This window comes from Colobus angolensis, unplaced genomic scaffold (genome assembly GCF_000951035.1).
Source record: "Colobus angolensis palliatus isolate OR3802 unplaced genomic scaffold, Cang.pa_1.0 Scaffold381, whole genome shotgun sequence".
NCBI lineage: Eukaryota > Metazoa > Chordata > Mammalia > Primates > Cercopithecidae > Colobus > Colobus angolensis.
The window spans coordinates 2,107,808-2,123,214 of record NW_012117166.1 but is presented as its reverse complement, the minus strand read 5'-3'; the positions used below and the strand labels follow the sequence as shown (position 1 = coordinate 2,123,214).

General features: G+C 43.2%; 1 protein-coding gene and 1 long non-coding RNA gene across 6 annotated transcripts in view; one reads left to right on the top strand and one right to left on the bottom strand.

Annotated features, from left to right (window-relative positions):
- Nucleotides 1-244: 244 nt before the first annotated feature.
- On the bottom strand, nucleotides 245-9,943 carry LOC105520569. Its single transcript, XR_001003153.1, has 3 exons — nucleotides 9,921-9,943; nucleotides 9,131-9,233; nucleotides 245-3,843 (listed from the first exon to the last, which is right to left on the bottom strand). It is a non-coding gene; the product is annotated as an uncharacterized LOC105520569 (long non-coding RNA).
- Nucleotides 9,892-15,407, top strand: part of RIC3 (RIC3 acetylcholine receptor chaperone) — a 56,572-nt gene continuing 51,056 nt past the window's right edge. For all 5 annotated transcript variants that reach the window (XM_011954372.1, XM_011954371.1, XM_011954370.1 and 2 more), the window contains exon 1: nucleotides 9,892-10,250. In XM_011954372.1, the coding sequence (XP_011809762.1) occupies nucleotides 10,127-10,250 (124 nt within the window). In that variant the 5' untranslated portion in view covers nucleotides 9,892-10,126. The remainder of the gene's footprint in view (nucleotides 10,251-15,407) is intronic.

The following is a 15,407-nucleotide window of genomic DNA, read 5'->3' as shown; positions in this document are numbered from 1 at the left end:
ATGCCTGGGAAGAGTTCCGGGAAGCTTTGAGAATCAAAGAATGAGAGGGAGCAAAAGGAGTCTTGGTGAAACCATTCAGCACCACCGAGCTCGCCCTCCACCCCCCTTATTTTTGCTAGCTTCTCTTTTACCTTCTTCAAACAGGCCTAATCCATGTGGTAGAGAAAATAGTTGCCTGGAAACCCCAACTTTACCTCTATCTTAGTTTGGGCTCCCCTCAAAGCAAACTCCAAGGCAAAAGTTTGGGTGTACCACTTTATTTGGAAGGTGACACCAGAAGCAAAATGAAAGAGCAGGTAAGTGAGACAAAGAAGGGGCAGAAACCCCAAACAGGTGTGTTGGTGGGTTACAGCTGGGGCAAGTAGATCTCAATCTGACTGGGATGCCTCAAAAAGAATGTGCAGAGCACCACTCAGATTTGAGCCGCTGAAGAACAAGGAAGCTGAGGTGTTTATCTGCCAACTCCCCTCCTTCATTGTTTGAGAGTTGCTCTGGGAGTGGTAACTCCCTAGCTTGCTCCCCAGGCCAGAGAACAGCTTTATGCAGAGAGACACAGGAACTCAAGTTTGTGTGCAGGGACTGTCTGCAGGTGACCTCAAGGGTGAACCAATGGGATATGAGTGGAGCCCCTATACCATCCACTACAACTCCTTCCAGCACCATGGCCCCCAAGCAACATGGAGCTGCTGCTTCTCCAGCTGCAGCAAGCCCAGCAAGGGACCTGATCTATCAGGCTTAAATCACATGCCTGCTGTGGATCAATCACAGGTCCAGGAGAACAAAGGACTGCTTCCTAGGAAGAGGAGCAGCTTCATCTGTTGGAATACAAAAGGTTCCCCTAGTCGTTTTCCAGTAACCACAACCCATATTCACTACTTAAGTAGTGAATTATAAGAAGAAGAGAGGCTGGCCTTGCTCTGCCCAGTAACCAGGGAACTGGCAGACACAAAACTGCCTGGTTCTCCAGTTTTCACCAACTTGATCCCCTGCAGAAAGAAAAGTCATTATCAAAAAGCCAATTGTCATTCTGCCTCTTTAGACAAATTCCCATTAAAGATAAAGCAAATTTTAATTAGATTAAGTATCCAATTATTGTAATTACATTTTTAAAAAATTCACATCATGAAGATGACCCTTTTTAAAAGGGTTACAGGAATAATTAGTGTATTCATATTAACCAAAATGTATTGGATAATATTTATACCCAGAAGACAAAGTACATTACACACATTTCACCTTTAGGGAAAGCTTGCAAATGTTTTGGCAGTGGCATGAATATTTATAGGCAAGAGTGTGCTTTAGCAAGATTATGTGAGGAAGCATTTAAATGCTCACCAATTTTTACCCAGGGGTAAAGTTTACAGAAAATGTAGTGCAGAGATTATGGATATGCAAAGTGTGACTTAAGCAGGGAATTTCTATCAGTTTGCTTAATTAATTGGCACCAAAGACTATTTCTCCTTATTCAAGGCAGAAATGCCCAAGGTATCCAACTGTGACTTCTCTCTGCTCTGCGTCTTCCAGAGGCAGAGGCCAGTGAGGAGAGTTGGTAGGAAAGCAGTAAGGACATTCTCACCTTGACCACTCACCACCAAGAAATTTCTATCCTCATACCCCTAACCTTTGCCCACCTGTCCCCAGTTGGGTAGAGCTTTAGGATAAGAAATGTGGGTCTTCTAGAGTCTTCCTCCCAAAGGTTTTCCTGGAAAACTCTTCCTTTTTCTGATTGCAATTTTCTTTCTTCAGACCTGCCTTTGAGTGGCAGCAGCTGCTGCTGTTTTTATCTCACACATGGTTGCCTTCCAGGCTCCATGACATTTGCTGGCTCAGTGGGAGGGAGGCAGCACACTCTCCATTTCACAGATGAGAAAACTGGGGCCCCAGAGCTTGGAATAACTCCCAGAACCACACCACAGAACTGGCCTTATAAGGAAGCCCCAGTGCCACAGATCCCAGACCTGCATGGGCTCTGCTCTGCCTGCCGGGAAACTGCATTGTGGCTACCAGCCACAGGAACATCCCACCTCTGCTGCTGCCTCACCCACCAAGAGGTAGGCCAAGCAAGCATTGCTGTTTCCTCTCACAGATAACTTTCAAACCAAAGTTGGACACAGGTATGTCTGATGGGGGAAACAATTAACTATTTGCCTAGTAGCAAGAGGCCAGGAAATGTAGTTTGTTGGCTTATACATTGAGAACCTGAGACTCTCAATATGGATAATGTCAAATGAAGAAAGGGTATTCAAAGATTGTGGACATCCACTATTGGCAGGTGTTCATCATATTTCCCTTATCCCTGATCAAAATTCTACCCATCGTTCAAAGTCCAGGTCCCATATGCTGTTCTGTGCATTCTGTCCCATCTCCTGCCTGTCTTCTCTAACCTTTTCATTGTAAACATTGGAGTTACAGGCCTTGCTCCCTTCTGCTCAGTGTTCTGGGCACCTAGGTCTCATTTTCCTGCTAACCACCTTGATTTCCTGCCTGTAGTAAGGTGTATGACTCTCCACAATGGGGACTCCACAGTGGACAGAAGGAGAGAGAGAGAGAGTGAGAGAGAGAGATTTACTTTAGGCAGCTGGCTCATGTGATTTTAGAAGCTGGCAAATCCAAACTCTGCAAGGTGGGCCAACAGGCTGGAGACCCAGGAAGGACAGATGCTGCAGTTCAAATCCAAAGTTCGGTTGGCTACAGAATTGCTTCTTGCTAGGGGAAGTGGGTCTTTTGTTCTATTCAGGCCTCCAACTGATTGGATAAGGCCCACTCACATTATGAAGAGCAATCTGCTTTACTCAAAGTCTGCCGATTCAAATGTTCATCTCATCCAAAAACACCCTCACAGAAACATCCAGAATTAAGCATGACCACATATCTAGGCACCATCACCCAGACAAATTAACACACAATTAATCATTACAGTCACTTCAGGGACAAATTTGGTGGCAAATTCAGTCTTTTTGAAATGAGACTTTCTGGGGTGACTCTTCAAGGAAACTGATTGCTGATTCCTGGAGAGAGGTCTAGTTGCTCAGAGCAGTGGCAGAATCAATGTGTGTTTGAGAAACTAGCAGCCTCATACTTGAATAAACACCTGCCGTGAACGAGTTCTGTGCTCAGCCATGCCATGGGAGAAGCACCCTATCCTCCTGGGACTCCCAACTAGGTGAAAAGGTCCAAAAAACCCATGAGAAACAGTGTCCACAGGAATCTAGTGAAAGGAAGAGTCAGCATGGAATGGAATAGGGAGAGCCTCCTGAAAAAAGTTCATAGTGTTTGGGCCTTATATTTTAGGGAAGATTGGCTATGAAAGGCAAGGAGGGAAGAAAATTGGGTAAAGGAGCATCTTGAGAGGAATACACAGAGCTCATGCTGGCCTAGAGATGAGGGGATGATTTTGGGCAAGGGAATGAATTCTACTTCAAGGATGAGAGCCCTTGGAAGGGTGGTCAATGAGCTGAGACTAAATATGGTAGCCAAAGGGAGTCGTGGAAGGCTTTTGAGCAGGGGAGGATCCCAAGCTCAGATTCCAGCCTGATCTGGAGGGTAAAGCACAATGGATAAGACTTAGGAGACCATGGAGTCTCCTGAAAACTAGGCTATTGCCTCTGGACTCTGTTTCCCTTGCAGGGAGTTCATAAGAAGGCAACCACTTCATGTCCGTTTTCTTCCTTCTTGGTCTTCTTCCTCTTTCTTCTATTTTCTTCCCAGCCCTCCCCGGCTTCTCTCCCACCTTATTTTTATTTTCCAATCTGAATTCTTCCTCCTGCAAACATCTTGTGTGAGTTCTCCTCTGTCCTCCCACTTCTTTCTTCAGCTCCTCATGGGCCTGTCTTCCAGGGAGACCTTATATTTAGGAAATAAAGGACCAGCTGTCAACTTAATCCCGGGAGAAGTTTTTCCACAATGACTTATAAGTAAATGCCCTAGAAATAAAGTTTCCTGGCCGGGCGCGGTGGCTCACGCCTATAATCCCAGCACTTTGGGAGGCTGAGGCAGGCAGATCACGAGGTCAGGAGATTGAGACTATCCTGGCCAACATGATGAAACCCCATCTCTACTAAAAGTACAGAAATTAGGTGGGCGTGGTGGCATGTGCCTGTAATCCCAGCTACTAGGGAGACTGAGGCAGGATAGTTGCTTGAACCAGGGAGTTGGAGATTGCAGTGAGCTGAGATTGTGCCACTGCACTCCAGCCTGGTGACACAGCGAGGCTCTGTCTAAAAAAAAATATATCTATATACCTATATATATATAGTTTCCTCATTTTCCCTTCCCCATGTTAGAATTCAAGTGCCCTGATGTTAAACAAATTTTGACTTTAGGAGTGATTTCATGAACGAAGACTTCCAACTCATAATGATAAGCATTCTGGGGCACTTTCCCACAGGCTATCAGATAGGAAAAATACATAAGGAATAAACAGATTTCTAAAGTTCAGCAAATGAAGGGTTTAGCTATTGTTTTTGAAGACTATTTCCTCTTTGCTGTCCAAAAGAACTGGCAGTCACAGCAGAGGTAGTGTAGAGAATCCTGCTCTGGGAGTTGGGAGAACTGGGCTTCAATTCCAGCGCAGATACGAATGATCAGGGTGATCCACAGCAAATCTTTGCCCCTTTGTAGATCCCAGTTTTCCCTTTAATCTAATAAAAAGAGAATTGAGACAACTGACAACTAATCCCTAAGGACCTCTCAGTCTCCCCTCCCCTGACCACCTTTAGTCTTCCAGAATGGACCCCTTGGAGGCTACCAGTCTCAAAGGATATTTTGGGGATGCCAAGTCCAGCCCAGAATGTACTGGTTAGAAGATACTTTTGAGCCCACAGGGAGAGAACAGAAAATCCCTGGTTGCATTTAAGCTCCAAAGGGAGCCCCTGTGCAAAGCTGGAATGTTTCCTGAATACCTCTTTGCCTATTTCCAAACCTTCACTACACTCAAGAATTCCTCCCACTCCACCCTGAATCCTTTCTCAGATAATGGCCCAAACATATCCTTTACCAAGAGAACGAAGGGAATGAGAAATGAACCCCCATGACTTTCTGTCCCTGCACCACTCCTTTTATTAACATATGCACCTGAACCCACTCCATCTCCTTTCCTCTGAGCTGATCCCTACTGCCAGGGAACTCGATGTCTGGCTCCCATGTCTGCTCCACAATCTGGGCTTTGCTCCTACATTGATCTCCCTTGCTCCTCTATTTTCCGTCTCCTCTTTTCTGACATTTTTCCTCTAAATATAAAAACATGCTTTTCTCTTCCCTTAGAAAAGGCACCCTCAAGTTATCACTGTAACTTTTATCCCTTCTTTTCATGCCAGCTCCATATACAGTGGGCTGTACTTGCCATCTCTACTTCCTTGTCATTTGCTCCTTCTTCAGCCTATAGCCATTAGACTTTTGATTTTTGATCTGAATTCCCTACCAATATTTTTTTCTTTTTTTGAGACAGAGTCTCGCTCTGTCATCAAGGCTGAGTGCAGTGGCGCGATCTCGACTCACTGCAACCTCTGCCTCCTGGGTTCAAGTCATTCTCCTGCCTCAGCCTCCTGGAGAGCTGGGATTACAGGCATGCACCATCACGCCTGGCTAATTTTTGTATTTTTAGTAGAGACAGGGTTTTACCATGTTGGCCAGGCTGGTCTCAAACTCCTGACCTCAGGTGATCCACCCACCTAGGCCTCCCAAAGTGCTAGGATTACAGGGATGAGCCACCATGCCCAGCCCCCTACCAGTACTTTATTGGAAAACCTAAACCCTTAAGATCTTCAATTTTAGTGCACTCCCAGGTCTGATGTTATACCACTAGCAACCAGAGACAGCAGACATCCCAGGTCTCACTCCAAGCTGCCCAGCTCCATGAGCTGCCTACCAGCTCTGTCACCTTCAGGAGGGTCCTATGTCTTCCAGGCGCACATCCCAACTGACTGTAACAATGAATATGTTCCAAGCCAAATACTCTGGACTATAACTTGCTGCTTTCACCTTTCTCTCAGCCACTTCCAGAACTAATGAGATCATGATCTCTGCCCATTTACTTTGGCCACCATCTAAAGTCCAAGTCCCCAAGGTCATCATTTTGCACATGGCCCCTGATCTCCATTCTGCTCACTTCATATTTTACTGACTCCATTTCTGACTTCCAAACCTTCCACTTACCATGCCATATAGAGTCAAGATCTATCATCAGAAAAACTCCTATATCCTTGACTTCTTTGAAGTTTATCTTAACCTCCTCCTCCTCCTCCTCCTCCTCCTCCTCCTCCTCCTCGATGGACTCTCACTCTGTCGCCAGGCTGGAGTGCGGTGGTGCGATCTCAGCTCACTGCGACCTCTGCCTTCCAGGTTCAAGCAATTCTCCTGCCTCAGCCTCCCAAGTAGCTGGGATTACAAGCATGCATCATCACGCCCAGCTAATTTTTGTATTTTTAGTAGAGACAGGCTTCATCATGTTGGCCAGGGTGGTCTTGATTTCTTGACCTCGTGATCCACACCCCTCAGCCTCCCAAAGTGCCGGGATTACAGATGTGAGCCACTGCACCCGGCCTGTCTTCTTCTAATGAAAACTAGGCTGTTGTCTCTGGGCTCTGTTTCCCTTGCAGATCTCCCAAAGTAAGAGCTATTTTTCTTCCTACAGCTCAAAGCCAGGGAATAGAATAGATGCCCAACTTGTTCCCCCTTGCTGTTTCCAAATTGCTTCTTCCTCTTCTTCCTTTAAAAAACACAGCTCCTGGCCAGGCGCAGTGGCTCACGCCTGTAACCCCAGCACTTTGGGAGGCCAAGGCGGGCAGATCACGAGGTCAGGAGATCGAGACCATCCTGGCTAATACGGTGAAACCCCATCTCTACTAAAAAAAAAAAAAAAAAAAAAAAAAAAAGTCAGGTATGGTGGCAGGTGCCTGTAATCCCAGCTACTTGGAAGGCTGAGGCAGGAGAATGGCGTGAACCCAGGAGGAGGAGCTTGCAGTAAGCTGAGATCGCATCACTGCACTGCAGCCTGGGTGACAGAGCGAGACTCTGTCTCAAAAAAAAAAAAAAAATAAATAAATAAAAAATAATAATAAAAAAATAAACCACAGCTCCTTAGAAGAGCATGTCATCTGGCTGCTCATTACTTCTTCTGTTCCTGTCACCTTCCAACCTTGTAGTAACTCCACATTCGTTGAAGATTTTAACACTTGGATCAGAAATTTCCCACCACATTTCTGTCCTCATACATGGGAACTTCAACATAATGCTGTAACCTAGGTTTCCACTGTGGCTTCTTATAACTTCACATGAGCACTCTCACTAATGTCATCTTCTCCCAGACTTCATTTACTATAGATGGGCTGATGATTTCCATATTGTTTCTAGCCCAAACATCTCTTCTGAGCTCCAGGCCCATATATCCAACTGGATATTTCTACTTGGATATTTCATGGAACTTCAAATTCAGCTAGTCAAAATCTGAACTCATCTTTCTCACAAACCTGATTCTTCTGTTCTTAAAATCATGTTACATAGAATCAGTGTCTACCCAGTTACCCAAGCTAGAATTTGGGGGTGGGGGGCAGTCATTCCAGACTCCTCTGTATCTTTTAGAGACCACATCCCATTAGTCACCTCCTCCCTAATCTGCACCTATAGTCCAGGAGTCCAGTGGTTTTCTGACTAAACCTCCCCAGAGAGTAAACCTGGTAACTAAGACGGCAAATTCTTGAGTAAGCATGCCTGTGTTAAAATCATAGCTTCCAGTTTATACTGTGTAATTGCTGGCAAGTAAATTATGTTTTCTGGGGCTCCATTTTCTTACCTGTAAAATGATACCCATAATATTGCTTACCTCTTAAAGTTATTGGGAGGATTAATTATGATATGTAAGATGCCTAAAACATAATCAGTACTCTAACTTTTAGTGATGTTAATAACATCAATGATAATAATGCCTGAGTGAAGCCAGCAGGGGCACCCATCTGGCTGCATGAATCAAGGAAAGAGATTCAGAAGATATCCATTTTTTAAAAAAAATTAAAGAATTTTTTTTTTTTTTTTTTTAGAGACAGGGTCTCACTCTGTCACCCTGGCTGGAGTGGGTGCCCCTACTGGCTTCATTCAGGCATTTTATCATCTTATATATCATAACTAATTGTGGTTCACACAATCATAGCTCACTGTAGTTTCAAACTCTTGGGCTCAAGTAATCTTCCCACCTCAGCTTCCTGAGTAGTTGGGACTACAGGTGCACATCACCATGCCTGGTTAATTTTTCACATTTTTTTTGGTAGAGATTAGGGCTCTCACTATGTTGCCCAGGCTGGCCTTGAACTCTTGGTCTCAAGCCATCCTCCAGCCTTGGCCTCCCAAAGTCCTGGGATTATAGGTGTGAGCCACCGTGCCCAGTCTCAACTGCTTTTTAATCAGATTTCCAGCCAATTCTTCATTCAGATCCACTCCGCATCCCTGGCTTGACAGGAACCCAGTACCTCCAATTCTTAAGACCATAGGTTTTGAGTGGCAAATTAGTTTACTCCTTACAGGTTTTCCCTCCACAGCCATTTAACTTTTTATGCTCTTCACCTGTGCTGTCTAATGTGGGTGCCAATGACCCACACTATCATGCTGATAAAATTTGAAATATTTTTGATATCTTGGTTTAAAATACTATTAAAATAAATTTTACTTCTTTTTACTTTTTAAATGTGGCTGCTGGAAAATTTTAAATTACATATGTGGCTGGCATTATGTTTCTATTGGACAGTGTTATGTGTGTCTTACAAAATTGACATTTCTCATCTGCTGTCATGTTTTCTATCACTGTATTTAGTCTTGTACTTTATACACTTTATTTATTTTCATTTTTGGGCACTGTCTTGGGAAAACAAAGATAAATGCATATGTTACATCTGCCATGTTTAACTGGAAGTTCTACCTAAGCTTTTCACAATGTAGCTCCTGCTTATATTTGTGCACTTCGTGTCCTGTCACTACTCTATTGCCCTGCCAAAATGAATTACCAATAGCTTCCTGAATACACCAGGAAGCTTCCAGCTTTGCGTTTATTTTTTTGGCCTCCTTTTCCTGGACTACCTTTCTAACCCCTCCCACCTGTCTGCCTAGTAAGTTACTCATTTTTCAACAACGAACTTAATTTCACCTTCTCACAGGAGCTTTTCTTGACTTTTCCTCGTACCAGTTGAGCAGACTGCTCGGGGGTCCAGAACATTTCCTGCATTTTTTGGTTTATATCATTATCTGCCCTACAAAGGGAATCCGTTTTATTCATCAGATCTGTAGTGCCAAGTTGAGGGTCTAATACATAGTAAAAACTAAAATAATCCTAAATGAACAAATGAAGACAGTAACAAAGAACGGCGGGACTGTAGAGGAAGAAGAGGCTGACTGAAAAAGTTTCGAGAAAGCAGTGTTTTTAAGCTGTTCTTCTGATAAGTTTTTGACAAGTGGAGATGGTGTCAGGAATTTTCCAGGCAGTGGGAACAGGACGAGCAAAGCTTCCCTGAAGACAAGCAATATGCTAAAGAAATAGTAAATCATCCAGTTTGGAAGGAGCATTGATAAGACCAGCTCACGCAGGGCGCTGAGGTTATAGAAAGGACTTTGACTATTGTTCTGAAGATAATGGAGAGTTAAAAGGTTGTAAGCTGGAGAGACAGAGAATTAGTCTTCTGTTTTAGCATTATCACCTGTGGCTGCAGCTGGATAATGAATGAGAGGGACATGAGTGGAAGTTGGAAGACAGTGAGTTCATGGAGATGATGAGAAACTCGATGTTGTGGTTTACGGGTGGGTGGGGGGCAGTGATGGTAAGTGGGGATAGAGATCCGGGCACGATGTGTAGGAGGTAGAATGCACAGGACTCAGTAACGGATGAACATGGGGAATGAGGGAGGAGTTTTTAGTTAGTATGAATAGGAAGGCGAGGGTACCATTGACAGCGACGGGTAACCACGCCGGAGGAGCAGGTCAGCTCCAGACGCTGGAGATGAAGGTGCAGGCGCCTCGCACACCGTGTCCCTTGCGCGACGCCGTCCGCGCCTCCCGCGGTTTGATCGGGAGCGGCAGCCAGCGCTGCGGTTCCGGTTCCGGTTCCGGTTCCGGTTGGCGTTTGCACCTGCGACCGCCGTGAGCAGTCATGGCGTACTCCACAGTGCAGAGAGTTGCTCTGGCTTCTGGGCTTGTCCTGGCTCTGTCGCTGCTGCTGCCCAAGGCCTTCCTGTCCCGCGGGAAGCGGCAGGAGCCGCCGCCGACACCTGAAGGTAAGAACAGGCCAGCTCTCTCTGAGCTTCCTGGCGCCGAAGAGTACGGAGAACGCTGCTCGAGGGAGGGGTGACTCTGAGAGTCTGCAGCCTTCACCGAAATATCCACCAAACAGACAGGAGAGGGCGGACGAGACGGCGTTGAAGGGCCAGTCCCCACGGTTCCATTGTTCTCAGCAGGTGGCGGCCCAGATGGTTCTGCTGCTGGAAGGGCCAGGAATGTATGCGTACATGCCTGGGCATCCTCTAGGTGGCCTTGCATACTCCCGTTTACACGCAGCCACTTCTCTCTTACCCCACTGACTTAACTCATCTTGTCACCATTTGTTCACGTGCTTTGAGCCATGGGTTCCCAGTTGGGTTTCCCTCTTTAGGTTTTCCGTGTACTTTCTGACTCGCCGCTTCGTACGAAATCAAGGCAAATGCAATTGGTACAGCAAACCTTAATTCGTTGTTTTTTTCAACTTGGTGCTGGGCTCTCACTGCTTCAGGGTCTTCTTGTGCCTTTAAAAATATATCCTGAAGATTTTAATAACCCCAGTTTCAGTTGCTGAGGTGTGGTTATGAACGAATTATTACGTTCCCCTTATTGAAGCAGTATTTATCTGTTAATTCTTCGTTGTTGGCATGATATATGTGGCGTTTAAAAATTCATCCTCTTAGCTGCACTGGGGCCTTTTACAGAATGAGTGTAAAGGCATGGTGCTGAAGGAAGGAACCAGAACAATTCTCTACAGGTAACTTTCTCCTGTAAATTATCCTTGTAACATCTTTGAGACATTATTTTACGGTGTCTGAACACTTCCAGTAATGTTTAAACTGTTGATTGCTGGACAGCTCCTTTTGAACTGTAATCCACTTCTCTCTGCTTAATGCACATTGGCTGTAGTTCCATTCTCTTGAGCATCATACACGCTATAAATGCAAAGCACCAAGCTTCAGGGGTGGAGGGCAGATTGAACACATAATTCTGTTTACAGAATTTGCCTGATAATCTTTGTGCTTGTAAGACTATCCACCTGGAAGAGACTTCTAAAACATATTTGCATATTTGTTCTTTTTTTTTTCTTTCTGTCTCACTGCAGTAATCCCAAAGATTTTTACCTACTTTGTCTAATGATATTGTCTACCTTGAAGAAGAGTAAATTCATGATGATCCTGAACAGTGAAGATTCTTCGAAAACAGTTTTTTGGTTTTTTTTTTTTTACTCGTCTTTCCATTATGGTGAATTATCTTGAACAAGTACTATTGATTGTGAGTGGGAGACACTCTTCTAAACGTTGTAGAAAATATAGAGTGGAGATTAGACATGGGGTTGTTCCCTTGAGAACTCAAGTGTTGGTATTCAGTGTTCTCATCTTAGGATCTTTGTGCTTTCAGTTTTCTTTATTCCTGAAGTGCTGTGCTCTTCCCTCAGTGCCCTTCTCATCATTCAAATTTCTGCTCAAATGAAAGCTCCTTAGAGAGATTTCCCCTGATGACACTAACTCTTTCCTCTCATCATTCCCTATTTTATCATGTTTTATATTCTTCCTGATAGGCATCACTATATGATATAGAATATTCTTAAGTGTTTACTTGTTTTTTTGTCTCCACCTTCTAGAATGTAAGTTTGCAAGGGTAGGGACTTTATCTTGTTTATCACTATTTTTTCAGTACCTGGCATATAATGAGCAGTCAATAAATACCTTAAGATTATTAAGCTACTAATATTGTAAATTCTATTTTTGAGAAAGAGAAGCTACTGAAGTAGTATAACGTAGGAAAAAACTTACCTGGAATGATACATTCCAGTAACTGAAACTTGCAGCAATGAATCTTAACCATTTTGGGGTTACATACCCCTTTGACAATCTTATAAAAGCTATGTATTTTCTTTCTTTCTCTCTCCTTTCTCCCTTCCTCCCTCCCTCCCTCCCTCCCTTCCTCTCTTCCTGGCCCCCTTTCCCTTTCTTTTCCCTTTCCCTGGGTCTCACTCTGTCACCCAGGCTAGAGTGCAGAGTCATGATCACAGCTCACACCAGCCTCTCCTTCCAGGGCTCAACTGATCCTCCCACCTCAGTTTCCCAAGTAACTGAGACTACAGGCACATGCCACTATGCCTGGCTAATTTAAAAAATTTTTTTTGTTTGTGTTTGTTTTTGTATGGAGATAGGGGTCTCATTGTTTTGCCCAGGCTGGTGTCGAACTCATGGGCTCAAGTGATCCTTCTGCCTTGGCCTTCCAAAGTGTTGGGATTACAGGCGTGAGCCACTGCACTCAGCCTAAAAATTAAAACTGTATTTTCTCTCTAGAAAAATGTACGTACTCTATAAATTTACTCAGAATTTCAGTATCAATTCAGAGAATTCGCAGAACCCAGAAATCCCTGCTTTGAAGAAAGGAATAACCCTGAGTATTTGAAAATTCTTGAAAATACGTGTCATTATGTCTTTCATTTTTGCCCATTGATGTGCGTGAAACAAGCACAGTTCCCTTTCCACATGAAAGCCTTTAAGATCATCTTTGAACAAATATTTATGATGTACCGTATCACATACTATGCACACAGTATACAGACACTATGTATTCCAAGAAAAACTGAGTGCACTCCATGCTTTGAGGAGGCCACAGTTTAGTAAAGGAAAGCAGACATGTCAACAGATAAATGCAAAACAGACATGTCAGCAGATAAATGCAAGAGTGTTGGTCACAGTTACTCAAGTCTGCACAGGGAACAGTGGAGACACGTATGCAATGGTCAGTGTTATTGGGACTTAAGAAGGGTTTCATACACCAAGTGCGACAGCTTATGCCTGTAATCCCAGCACTTTGAGAGGCTGAGGCAGGAAGATTGCTTGAGCCTGGGAATTCGAGATCAGCTTGGGCAATATAATAAGACCCTCCATCTCTACAAAAAAAAGTTTTTTTTTTTTTTTTTTCAATTAGCTAGGCATGGTGGTGTGTACCTGTAGCCCAGGCTACTCTGTAGCCTGAGGTGGGAGGATCCTTTGAGGTCTGGAGGTCAAGGCTACAGTGAGGTGTGATTGTGTAACTGCACTGCATCCTGGGCAACAGAGTGAGACCCTGCCAAAAAAGAAAAAAAAAAAAAAGACGGGTTTCATAGAACATAGAGGAGGGAAGTCTTTTTTTGTTTTTTTTTTTTTTTTTGATAACAGCTTTTTTGAGATCTAATTTACATATCATACAATTCACCCACTTAAAGTTTACAATTTATTGGGTTTCAGTATATTCAGAGTTGTGCAACCATCACCACAATCAATTTTAGAATATTTCTTCAGCCCCCAAAGAAACCCCATACTTTTTAGCTATTACTCCACAAATCCCCCACCCCACCTCCAGCCCTAGGCAACCACTGATCTACTTTATGTCTCTATAGATTTGCCTGTTCTGAACATTTCATATAAATGGAATCATACAATATCTGATCTTTTGTGACTGATGTCTCTTAACTAGCATAATGTTTTCAAGGTTCATCCATGTTGTAGCATGTAGCAGTACTTCTTTCTATGGCTGAATAATATTTCATTGTGTGGATATACCACATTTCGTTTATTCATTAATCAATTGATGGACATTGAATTTTTGCCTTTTAGCTATTGTGAATAATGTTGCTACTGATGTCTGTATACAAATTTTTGTGTGGAGTTAATGTTTTCATTTCTCTTGGGTGTGTACATTTGGAAAATGTGAGCATTCCAGCGTGGCTGGAACTAAGCGTGGAATTTCTAGATCATATAGTTATTACATGTTTAACCTTTTGAGGAACTGCCAGACCATTTTCCAAAGCAGCTGTACCATTTTACATGACCAACAGCAGTGTAAGAGGGCTTCTGGTTTCTTGTCAATACTTGTTTGTTATCCGTCTTCTTGATTATAGCCATCCTAATGGGAATGAAATGGTATCTCATTGTGTGATTTTATTTGCACTTCCCTGATGACTAATGACATTGAGCATTTTTTGTGTGTTTATTCACTCTTTGTCTATTTGTATATCTTGTTTTGGAGAAATGTCTATTCAGGTCCTTTTAACCCTCTTTAAAAGTCGGATTACTGGCCTTTTTTTTTTTTTGAGAGAGAGACAGGGTCTCATCCTGGTGCACAGGCTGGAGTACAGTGGTGCCATCATTGCTCACTGCAGCCCCAAACTCCTGGGCTCAAGTGATTTTCCCACCCCACCAACTAGGACTACAGCTGTGTGCCACCATACCTGGCTAATTTTTAAAATATTTTGGCAGAGATGAGGCTCTCACTGTATTTCCCAGGCTGGTCTTGAACTTCTGGTCTCAAGTGATCCTCCCACTTTGGCCTCCTGAAGCACTGGGATTACAGGTGTGAGCCACCACACTTGGCCTCTTGTCTTTTTATTGTTGAGTTGTAAGAGTTCTTTGTATCTTCTAGGTACAAGTCTGTTATCAGATATATGATTTACAAATATTTTCTTCCATTCAGTGGTTGCCTTCACTTTCTTGATGGTGCCCTTTGAATAAGAAAAGTTTTACATTTTGATGAAGTCCAGTTTATCTACTTTTTTCTTTTGTTTCTTCTGCTTTTGGTGTCATATCTGAGACAAACTGCCAAAAACCCAAGGTCATGAAGATTTATGCCTATGTTTTCAAGTTTTATAATTTTTGCTCCTGCAGTTAAGTCTTTGATCCCTTTGAATTAATTTGTGTATATGGGTAAGGTAGGAGTCCAACTTCATGTGGATACATAGTTGCCCCAGCACCATTTGTTGAAAAGACTATTCTTTTCTTATTGAATTGTTCTGGCACCCATGTCAAATCAGTTGACTCTAAATGTAAGAGTTTATTTCTGGACTCTCAATTATACTACATTAATCTATACACTTATCCTTATGCCAGTATCATGCTGTCTTAATTATTGTAGTTTTCTAAGTTATGAAATCATGAAATGTGTCCTCCAACTTTGTTCTTCTTTTTCAAGATTGTTTTGCTATTTTGGGTCCAGTGGCCCAGCATTTCCATATGAATTTTGGATCATCACTTTAGTTTCTGCCAAAAAAAAAAAAAAAAAAAATGCCAGCTGGGATTTTGATATAGTGAACTGAAGCAATTTGGAGAGTACTGCCATCTTACCAGTATTAAATCTTTCAGTCTATGAACACAGGATTTCTTTTTTCTTTTTTCTTTTTT